This window comes from Mus pahari, chromosome 5, assembly GCF_900095145.1.
Source record: "Mus pahari chromosome 5, PAHARI_EIJ_v1.1, whole genome shotgun sequence".
Taxonomy (NCBI): domain Eukaryota; kingdom Metazoa; phylum Chordata; class Mammalia; order Rodentia; family Muridae; genus Mus; species Mus pahari.
In genome coordinates, this window is record NC_034594.1 from 60,429,214 (window position 1) to 60,440,879 (window position 11,666).

At 51.7% G+C, this 11,666-nt stretch overlaps 1 protein-coding gene across 1 annotated transcript in view; it reads right to left on the reverse strand.

Moving 5' to 3' along the window:
- Irs1 (insulin receptor substrate 1) overlaps window positions 1–10,533 on the reverse strand; it is a 56,559-nt gene extending 46,026 nt beyond the window's left edge. The window contains exon 1 of the mRNA XM_021197461.2: window positions 5,770–10,533. Coding sequence (XP_021053120.1) covers window positions 5,791–9,480 — 3,690 coding nt within the window. The 5' untranslated portion in view covers window positions 9,481–10,533 and the 3' untranslated portion in view covers window positions 5,770–5,790. The remainder of the gene's footprint in view (window positions 1–5,769) is intronic.
- Window positions 10,534–11,666: the final 1,133 nt, after the last annotated feature.

The window sequence follows — 11,666 nt, forward strand, 5'->3', positions numbered from 1 at the left end:
AGGAGGAGGAGGAGGAGGAGGAGGAGGAGAAAGAAAGAAAAAGAGGAGGAAGAGAAAGAGAGAAATCTGACAATCTGACTATAGTAGGAATATAGGAATATAGTTCTAAATCAAGAGCATACAAACTATTATTCTAGTGATTTATGAAGCCCATGTATAAATGTGAATAACCATGGGAGCTTCAAAATATACTGATAACTCCGAAGTCAAGGTATTGTTGGGTCAGTCAACAGAATACATATATTAATAGTTCAGCTAAGCACTCCAAACTTCTAAAGCACATTCTAAATTCTAAAGTCCTGGGACAGCACACATTTTACCTACAAGAAAAGAAATTGTTTCACGTGTCTAATGGGGTTAAAAATAAATTGTACAAAAAAAAAAAAAAAATAGACAATCAGCCCATAGACCTCAGGTGGGGTTCTCAGGTCTCTTGTCCACTCTCTAGAAAGATTATCTCACTGGAGAATTCTGATGCAACAAATAAGAAAAACTATCCATAAAAATAACTACCTACAAGAAGGGGAAGATTCTGAAGAGAAGAAATGTTGAGCAATATCACAGGTCTCCATTGGTTACAGCTTGACCCACATGGCTACAAGAGTGTGGTACTCCTGATAGGTGAGCTCAGAAAGCAGAAACCTGCCAATGACTTGCATACCCATGGGAGAGTTTATTTTTAAATGAGACATGAGGAGACCAGTCCAGTCTGAAGATGGCTCCAAACATGTCAATAAATACAATCAGAGGACTTTGTCTTAAAGTCCATTAAAACAGGAACATGCCCTTTCCCAATAAGAAAGGTCAAAAAACCAACCCTAAGTCAAAAGGCCTTCCTTCCAGGCCTCCATGAGCCGAGATAGAGGATGGGACATGGAGGTAAAAGAAGCAATGAGGACATTCCCATGCACTGGACCATGGCCCCAGCTACTGCCTCTGGAGAAAAAAGCTCAGGACAGATGACTCATTAAGAGTATCAGTCATTTGCTCCAAAACATCCCTATGTTTAGAGCTGCAAAGAAGGATTAGAACAATGTGGAACAGACTTCTCCAGTTACTGATGAGGAAACAGACCCAGGGAAAACTAAGTGACTTGATCAAGGTCACAAGGCTACAACTCCAGACCTCACTCCCAGGAGCAGCTTATTTTCCATTGCCTCATTCGAGATAGCACAAAGTGATTTTCCAGGAATTTTGATAAACCGAAAGAAGGAAAAAAAAATGAAAAATAAAAGCAGCATGCTGGCTTGCATCTCAAGTTCTTTCCTGTAAGGCAACATTAGAGGTATTCAAATAGACGGTTACTACATGGAGATATATTTTTAAACATATAAGCAGGAAATAAAAAGTTAGATGCTGAAGTTCTTCCTCTGCTCACGAGACACCCGAGTCCTTTCACACCAGAGCTGTCCCTATATTGGTTTTTCCCTGTGCTTTTTCCCATGGGCATCTCAGAAGAACACTACTCCTGTGGCTTAGGAGCCAGCGATGGAGAAGGATGGTGGCTACGGAGAAACACTTTTGAGAGTAGGGGAAGGGAGAAAACACTTTTATAGATTTCTTATTTCCTTCCTTTAGTATCTTTCCCATTCCTTATACCAATAACACATCTCATGAATTTTTTTTTTTTTTAAATGAGGGCACAGTACAATTGGAACAAGTCTTAAAACCAGCCCAGACTGCCCTGATGAGAACCTGGCCAAAAAACAAATATTTGAAAAATACAGTCCCTCTTTCTCAAAATCTTGGTAAAGGGTTACCCCACAGTGTCTTCTAGCGTTCTAATGATTGAGCAGTGTGCAAGCTGTAGCCTACACTCCTGAGTTCCCTCACAAAGGGGTGGGGAAGATCAACTTTCCTTGATCTTATCCAGCTCATGTGCTTTGTAAACAGCAGGTGCTCAATAAAGTGTATATTGTTAGTTACGGATAAGAGCCTCGGGCTCTTTCAAGGAAAAGGAGTTCCCCCCCACCCATGACCCCTTAACAACCTTGTGTGTCCTTTTCCTTCCTTTTAGCAAGAAACATAAATGTGAGAACCCAACCCTGTCAATTCCACACCATGTGCTGTCTGCCACTCGTTCTTGCGTGCAGACTGGAGATGGGAAGGTGAAGGAACAGCGTCGTAGTAAACCATAGTAAAAACAGGAGGAAAACAAAATGGGGCATGTCACATGGCCACGGCCTGATTTTTTTTTTTTCTCAATTAAAAAAAAGAGGAAGTGTGGTGTTTCCGGCCTCCGTCAGCCCGCTGCGGAGTGTTTTTCATTCTTATGAGTCTGGCAGAGATGCTATAGAGACGGAGCTCATCGCATCTCAGACTTGGGGGCGGAAGGACCTGGATGAGCTCTGCAGCACAGACAAGGGTGAGCGAGCTTTCCCAGAGAGGCCCCAGGCTACCCCGCCCCCGCCCCGGCCATCACTCATGCTGATTGGCTCTTACAGGAGCCAATCGGCACACGGCGCCGGGCCCGCCGTCCTAAGGGGCGGAGGCTTGGCTGCTACGGCCAACCTCGAGGCCTGGGAAGGGGCCCTGCATCCCGCGAGGACCGAGCCAGGCGGAGGCGGGAGCCTGGAGGGCCTCCGGGGCTGTCTCTCTCACCCGGGGCGGGAGGGGTCTTGGAAGAGGGGGTTCCAGAGCCAAGCAAAGGGGAGGGGGGGGAAGCAGGCAGGAAGCGGAGGTGACCCAGGAAAAGGGAAAGTGCCAGGGCTCGCTGGTCCGCGCCAGCTCCAAAGGCCAGGGGGCGGGAGCATCGCGGGAAGGGGGGAAAGAGAGGCAGCTGTGGAGGCATGGAATCCTGGAGGTCGCAGTAAGGAAAAACAGGGACTGAAACAAACGGTAAAATCCTCTTTTTAGAGGGGCCTTAACAAAAGGGTGACAAAAAAAAAAAAAAAAAAAAATCCCGGAGGGCTGACTCCAGTCTGTGTCAGCAAAAGTGTGCTCTGTCTGCCAAGCTTCAGTTTCAACAGTAAAGTCAAATCTAAGGGAAATTGCTGGTTAAAGGTATTTAAATGGGCATGCTGAGGCCCAGGAGGTCCTTTTAGCTTTCCACTTTGGGCTCTGTGTTAACCCGGTGCAGACAGTAGGCCACAAGGACTGTACAATTGCCTGGACCATGCACTAGGAGGTGGGGACAAAGGAAATGGGGAGAAAGGGGTGATCTTTCCACAACACAATCTAGCAGTTCAGAACTAAGTTGGAGGTGACCCTGGCATGCATCAGAGAAAAGAGACACAGAAAAGATTGTTGTTCAATCAGTCAAATCCTGTGCAAGGGAGCTAAATGCTTCACAAATGGCTCTCCTTCAGCTGACATTGAAACAAAGTAAACAAGCTGAGATGTTGAAAAGAGGGGCGCAGAGCGCGCGCGCAGGCACACACACACACACACACACACACCTTGTGGCAGCTGTATTCCTTTAACCTTGTTTTCAGGTTTGTTTTTTGTTGTTGTTGTTGTTGTTGTTTTTGTTTTTGTTTTTTGTTTTTTGTTTTTTTTTTCCTAAGAAAAGCGAAGTAGCAGGACAGGAAGGCAGGGGAGGTTAAAACAGCTAACTGATAACTCACTGTAAGCAGAAGCTGTTTGCCACTGGCAGATCTGATTCTGCTCAGGCTCTGACGATAACTGACTAGCAAACAAAACCTTTAAACTTAGCAAAAGCAAGCACAATTGAGGGTGTACAGCACCAGGTAACACTAGGTGCTCTGCTTAAAGCCCACAACACACACACACTCTTAAAATTTCCATACACATTGTACAAGTTGCTTCTGGCATTTGGCAAAGCATGATCTATTGCTATTCTGTAACAGACAGGACTGATTTTTCTGGACTATCATATTTTCCCTAAGAAAGTTAAGAATGAAAAGCTACGCATTATGTGTGTGTTCTCTACATAATCAGGGTTTCTTTTAAATCCCCCTTTAAAACAATGAGGATTCATTCCATTTGGTCACTTCATTTCCTCCAAAGACAAAACACTGCTTATTTTATTTTGTAAGACAAAATTTATAAGAAGAAAGTAAATGTGGGGGGGGGGAGAGGGTGTTCTTTTCTTCCTTTATCTCCTGTTTTACTGGATCTGTTTGCTTCATGTTCCTCCTACTTTATGAAGTATGCAGTTGACAATGCAAGTATTGCAGGAGTCCCAACACTCAAAAACCGTGTTAGAAATAAACAAGAATTTTATGTTGGCAAACAATACAATAAAAAAAATCTGTGTCCCAGTAATGAAAGCAAACATTGAAATAAATAACAAATCCAATAGATGCTTTCTTAACATATCACATGAAACTTATGTTCATGTACCTCCATTTGGTCCTACAAAATAGAGAATGTTAATTGTTGGAAGCAGAATCAGGACCATTTTGACCACATAATCAGTTTATTATTCTTCCTATTCTTTATTATTATTTCCTATTGATAAAAGCCCAAGGCACAAATTATTTTCTTACAAAGAGCCTTGTTAAGAAGAATAAATGTTTTTCCGTACTCCTCCTGTGAAGCATATATAAAATTCATGAGGTAATCAGTTTGTCAGAATCAACTGCTTCCAATTCTGGAAAGTTCTGATTTGCCAACTCATCACATTATCTGGGAATGACACTCCTCTTCTCTACCCACAATGACCACCAGAAAACAGGCTCACAGAACTAACTTTCTATTACAAATGTTTCTCATTTCCAATACAGCCTTGGCCACAGATGACCTAAAGCCAGCTTTCAACATCTCCGAGGCATTTATTCATAAACTTAAAGAAAAACAAAAACCCTACAGATGGAGAATACACAGGTTTGCCCCGTCACTCAACAACACACACCAGAACAAACACCCTCTTTCCCCTGAAACAAGGGCCAGTTCATTTTTACTAGAGAAATGCTAGTAATCTTACAGAAAAATGTACAGTAGCCCCCAAATGGTATGTGTGATGCCTCAATACAAGCAAAGGAACTACAGGGCAAACAGGCTGGGGCGAACTCCCAAGGGTCCCAGGCGCGTGGTGTTTATTGCATATTCTGTACAAAACCAACCATGCCTGCAAAATGGTAGGTCCGTGTGTGAAAAACATTCCACGAATCCTAGTACAAGAACAAGAAGAAAATGTGTCCCACAATTACTTTCTTTGGATATCAGAGAAAGGTGAGGGTTTCTCTGTTAAATACTTGTGCCTGAAAAGCTCTTCCTCGTGAATCTTTTTAAGAGAGCGCGGGTAAAAGTCACTGCTGTTTACAACTGCTTTGGTACTGTGAAATCACAGAACAGAAGTGCACAGGGCCACTTGGTGAGCTTGCCCTTCAGAACTCTGAGAAAGGATCTTAAAAGGGGAGCTTTTCAGCCTCTGTATTAGCAAGTATTTTTGGTAGAATTGTCCCTGCTAGGGAGGGGGCCGGCCTTAATATTTCGTCAAAAGAAAGCTTCCGAGATAAAAGAGAATGAGTCCTAGGAAGGAACCCTGTCAAACCTCAGAACTGGTTTGCTGGAACGTTAAATTTTTGCAGTGCTGCAGCAAGTTCTACACTTGGGAATTCTCAAACAGAGAAGCCCTTCTGTGGCTGCTCCAAACACATTTCTTTGACTAACTGCCAGGTGTCAATGTGAGGTGAGCATCTGTGTACCCTGACCCACCCCACCCCCACACCTCCTGAAAAAGTATCCTCCCCAAGGACACTGTGGGAAGGAGTGAGAAGAGAAGGGGGGGGGGAAGAACAGAACTCAAGCCCCCTATGGTAAAAGCACTTTTGTCTTCTGACTTTGCCACCATAAAAAACGCACCTGCTGTGATGTCCAGTTAAGCTATTGATGATCTTCTGGCTGCTTCTGGAAGCTGATGCTGGCATAGTTGCTTAAATCCTCACTGGAGCGTCTTGGGGAGTTGCCCTCATTGCTGCCTAAGGGCTGGTGAGGGGGTGGGGGTGGTAAGGACTGCTGTTGAGAGGGGCAGTCCCGAGAGCGCTCCTTGGCCAAATCCAGGTCTATGTAGTTAAGACTCTTCTCCAGACCCCCAGCAGCCCCCCACACTGGAGCCGACTCCTTGGAGACTCCCCCTAGATCCCCAGGTCTCAGCCACACATTCTCAAAGGATGCAGAGCTGTGGCGTTTTACATCCTCACTGCCGCCACCTCCACCACCGCTGCCCCCTACTGCAGCCCCTGCTCCAAAGGGCACTGTATTGCCAGCCCGAGTAGGTGCTGAGAAGGTCTCAGAGCTATGCCTCCTCCGGCACCCTTGCGTGTCTGCGCGAATCACTTTGGCACTCTGGTTATGGTTGGGACTGAGGCTCACCCTGGTGAATGCACTCATGCCCCCAGGTCCCTGAGGGCCTCCCAGCAAGGAAGAGTGAGTAGCTTGCTCAGCGGTGGCTCCTTGAGGTGTAACAGAAGCAGAGGCTGTGGAGGATGGAGGAGGAGCAGCTCCTGTGGTTCTAGGCAGGCTCACCTCTGCAGCAATGCCTGTCCGCATGTCAGCATAGCTGACTGGGGCCACTGGTGAGGTATCCACATAGCTTTGACGAGGACAACCTATCTGCATGGTCATGTAGTCACCACGGCTATTTGGCACCGATCGGGTTGGCCTGCAAACGCTAGCAGACCCCGGAGGTGCAGGGCCTACTCTGCCCAACTCAACTCCACCATTCTCCTGCCAGGTTGCCCTCCGGCCTGGCCCCAAGTCCATGTTCATGTACTCTTCCGAGCCAGTCTCTTCTCTAGGAGTTGGGTGGAGCTGGGGTGGACATCGAACTGAAGGAGAGCTACGGGAAGTTGCAGGGCCCGCTAAATAGCCAGGCTGGCCGCTCCCGAATTCAATATTCACATATTCTCCTGGGCTTTTGGGCTCGGGAGGGTGCAGGGAAGACTGCTGCTGCTGTTGCTGCTCTCGAACCCGGGGTAAGGTGCTTGCCTTGGGATCCCCCAAGGACAGCCTTGTGGGTCGAGCCAGGCGGCTGTTGGTCTGTGCAGCTGTGTCTACCTTTCGAGGCAGATGGGGCTGCAAGACGTGGTGGTGGGGATGTGTGAGGCTAGACTCTGGCCTGGCCCCACAGTAACCCCCACCCAGACTGTCGCTGCTGGTAGAAGAGGAGGAATCTTCGGCAGTTGCGGTATAGCGAAGGCGTCCAGAGCTCGAAGAGAGACGAAGATGCTGGTGCCTGGCACCCTCCTCTGGCTCTCCAGGGCGCTGGGTGTGCTTAAAGGACCTTGGCAATGAGTAGTAAGAGAGGACCGGCTTGTGCTGGGGATCTTCTGGGCCATAATAGCATTCTGAGGGGCTGCTGGTGTTGGAATCTCCCACTGGTGACATGTTCATGTAGTCACCTGTGCAAGGCAAGAGCTTACCACCACTGCTCTCAACAGGGGGTTTGGCATGAGGCAGGGTATGAGTATGGTGCCCCCCTACTCCATTTGTCCATGGCTTCCCATAGCTGCTCCCAGAAGGGGCTGCGCTGATGCCACTACTGCTGCTGGACCCACCTCCAATGTCAGGTGAGCAACTACCACTGGGTGACATCATCATATAGCCATTGGGGTCCACTCTCTGTGGGTGGCGTCTGATGGGGTTAATGATCTGCTGTGGGGCAGATACACTCTTGGGGCTCATGGGCATATAGTCTCCATTTCCTTTGCGGTTGCTGGGCACTGGAGCCACCCCAGGAGACATGGGCATGTAGCCATCATCAGTGTGGAGGTTGGAGGTGTCTGGACGGTGGTGGCCTCCACGACGTTCCAAGTGGTGCATCTCTAGACCCTCTTCGGGATAGGAGTGGGTGGGCACGAAGGCTGAATGCCGGTAGCCGGGCAGTCGGCCTCCACTGCCACCTCCTGGTGGGTAGGCAGCGGGCATCATCTCTGTATATTCCTCAATAGAAGCCACTGAAGACTGTGAGGGGGTCTTCTGATGGGAAATGGTAGGCGATGTGCCTGCGGAGTGAGTTCTCTTCCGAAACCGGTTATCCAGATCTGCTGCACCCGCGGCTTCATCTCCAGTCAGCGCTGGGCTTGTCCCCAAGTTAGCACCTGGGATGTAGCGATGGCCGTTGCCACCCCTAGACAAAATGTAGTGACCATTGGGAGCAGCCAAGGTGGAGGCTCCCTTGCCACCCATGCAGATATAATTGCTCAGCTCCTCCTCACCCCTGGCTGGTGGGGTGTGCCCCAGGGAATCTGGGGTGACACTGCGGAAGGAACTTCGGAAATCGCAGGGACTAGAACCATACTCATCAGAAGAGATGAAACCGCCATCGCTAGGAGAACCAGACACTGAAGCACTAGAGCGCCTCGGGAAGAGACAGTCTGAAGTGGAGCCATGGCCACTGGTACTACTGGATGACAGACTCACTGGGCTGGTGGCTGAAGGTGAGCATCGTGAAGAAGGCATGGGGATGGAGCGGCTGTGGTTGAGTGGGGGGTGCAGCCTGGAGCTGCCTCGATGCCGATGGGCGTGGGTCCTGTTGGTGCTAGGGCTCACAGGACTGCCATCCACTGATGCTGGACGGGACATGGTGCCTTCGCCATCGCTGGAGGCACGCACCCGGAAGGAACCTGGTTTCCCACCCACCATACTGGCAGGGGAGGTGGCAGTGATGCTCTCAGTTCGAGATCTCCGAGTCAGTCCCACCTGGCTGGGTGGAGGGTTGTTGAGATGGTGCCTGCGCAGGGGAACGCTGATGGGGTTGGAGCAACTGGATGAAGACTGGCTTTTGCTGCGCGGGCGAAACTCATCGCTCATGGCCCGCATGGCCTCTAGAATGGTCTCATGCATGTTCTGAGCCACCACGGAGTCATCCACTTGCATCCAGAACTCGCCAGGCCCTGTCACAGCTGAACGCCCCACCTCGATGAAGAAGAAGTTCTCTGAGTGGCCACAGCGTCTGATGTTCATCAGCTGCAACACCACAGCGGCTGCCTCGGAGTTCAGCTTCACAAAGCTGATGGTCTTGCTGGTCAGGCAGAGGCGGTAGATGCCAATCAGGTTCTTTGTCTGACCCAGGCCCTTGGGTTTCAGGATAACCTGCCAGACCTCCTTGAACGCGGGTCCTGGACCCGTGTCATAGCTCAAGTCCTCCCCTGCCTCTCCGACGCCAGAGCTGCCGCTGCAGCTACCACCGCAGCCTCCTCCAGCCCCGTCATGGTGGGCCTTTGCCCGATTATGCAGCTGCAGAAGAGCCTGGTACCAGCTGTCTTGCTCAGCTTCGCTATCCGCCGCAATGGCAAAGTGTTCGTCTCGGGTGTAGAGAGCCACCAGGTGCTTGTTCTTGGAGTCAGCCCGCTTGTTGATGTTGAAACAGCTCTCGAGGGGGATCGAGCGTTTGGGGGCGCTCGACTTGTGCCGCCACTTCTTCTCGTTCTCATAATACTCCAGGCGCGCCGGGCCCCCGGCCTCGCTGGCCGCCCGCAGCACGAAAAAGCGCTTATGCATACTCTTGGGTTTGCGCAGGTAGCCCACCTTGCGCACGTCTGAGAAGCCATCGGTATCCGGAGGGCTCGCCATGCTGCTGCGAAGCAGAGGGAGGTGTCGAAAAACTGGGTGAGGGGTGGCTTCTCAGTGCGGCCCCGCACATGCACTCCGGGCTGGAGGAAGCACGCAGAAATTCTGACTCCTAAATTTACGCTGTTCCTGGCGCTGGGGAGGGGCAGCCGAAGGACGAGGTAGCTGCGCCAAGGAAGATAGCCTGATCCGAGTTTAAGGGCGTTTCGTGCCCAGAGGGAAAGGCAGTGGGTCTAGGGTGAGTGCAGCCGCAATCTTCCGAGGACTAAGTCTCCCCCAGTCCCTGCAGCAGAGAAGGAGCTATGGTGCATCCCTTGCCGCCCCTGGTCGAGTCCGATGCAGGGAGGCAGCGATGGCCCGAGGAGTCCCCGCTTGGCCCTCTGGGCGCGCGCGCCTTCCCTCCCGAGTTCCCCTCTGGAAGTAGCGATTCCCGAGGCAAATTAAATATCCTTGGGCAGGGGGAGGCGGGCTGCCAAGTCCCAACGTTGCACCGGGTTCTCCCTCCTCCTTCTCCTCCTCCTCCTCTGCCTCCTCCCACCCTTCAACCGTCCCCGTCGCCACCAGCCGCCCAAATACCAGCTCAATCGCAGAGACCGCGGCGCTGCGGCTGTTGCTGCTGCTGCTGCCGCCCGAGGACGCGTCCTCTGCAGCCCGCACTCGAGCCCATCTCGGCGGGCGGGGAAAGTGGCTTTTCCACGCGCAACGTTACTGGGCAGCCGGGGGAGCAGGGGACGGTCCAGAGGGACAGGCTCATCCCTGCCCTAGCTCCAGTCCGCAAGGGAGGAGGGGAGGGGACGAGGGAGGGAGGCGGGGAGGGGGGAGGTTTGGGAAGAGATCGGGGAAGACGCCCGGTCCTCCGGAGGCGCAGCCGCCACAGTTACTTCTCTCCTCCTCCCTCCTCCTCCTCCCTCCTTCCTTCTCCTCGGGAGAGTTGCCGAGAGCCCCAACCAAAACAAGCGGCGGCTGCGGCGGCTGGCACCGCGCGCTGGCCCTCTTCAGACCGCGCCGCCGTCTCACTCCAGAGGAGCAAAACACGTGACGAAGCCTCTGCGCTCAGCAGCCTGGCCGCCGCCGGGAGGCTCCAGCCCGGGTCTCTCTCCCTCTCCCTGCTCGTTCTACATTCCGGGCCGAGCCCGCCCCACGCCCGCCCCTCTCCACCCCCCGGCCGTGCCGCAGAGGCGCCCGCGCTGGCCCTTTGCTGCAGCGCTCGGGCAGCGCCCCTGCGTGGCCGGCAGGGCCCGGGGCGCTGCGCCTCCCATGCCCGCGCCACCCAGGGCGCCCCCGGCCCGCAGGAATCCCCGCGGCGGGAGGGCAGGCGTGTTTGGGTGGCTACCGGAAAGCAGGAGGGGAGTCTGGGAAAACGGGAGGGGGCGATCTGGAGAAGACGCAGGAGTGAGGGAGGGGGCAGTGAGAGGGGGTTGCACTGCGGCTGCAGAGCCCCGAGAGGGTGGGGGTGGTGGGGTGGTGGGGACGCGGGTGACCTGCTAGCTCTCACCCAACAGGTAAAGGCGACCCCCGGGAGGCAGCTGGTGTTTGGGTAAGAGGCCCTGGTAGGGAGATCTACATTTTTGTAAGGTTTTCTAAAGGACTTCTGGGCCAGTCTTCCACCTGGAATCTCCGGACGTGCCGCCGTGAGGCACCTGGAAGGAACAGAGAGGGACGCCCAAGGGCAACGACTGTTGGCTGGGTTAGGGTCTCTCGGAATCGCGACCTGGGATCTCACGCCTGGCACTATTAGCCGCTGATCGCTAAGGAAATAAAATGTAAATGTCACTATTTCTCTCCCTTCATACAGGTGAAGAGGGATTTACACTTAAGGGTCTTTAGTTAGTGCAAAAGGTGTATGGGGGGGGGGAACCTGGCACCCCTTATCACATTCGTAAGTCTATTTGTGATTTAAAAAAAAAAAAGATGTAAAGGACCTTCAGAGAGTTCCTAAATCCAACCCTTACTGTGTACATATTAGCAGATGTTTGTTTCATAGTTTGCACGAGCATTGGACCACCCTATACACTTTTAACCTTGACCACAAGGATAAGCGGGAGACGAGGATAAGTGGCTAGGCTATACAGGAAAATGGGTACTTCTTGATGAAAACGGGTCAGCAGCCTAGTTGCAAAGCCTATTTCTTAGTCTCACCACAAGCACAAGCTCCCCAAAGTTTTTTTTTTTTTTTTTAAGATGACCTA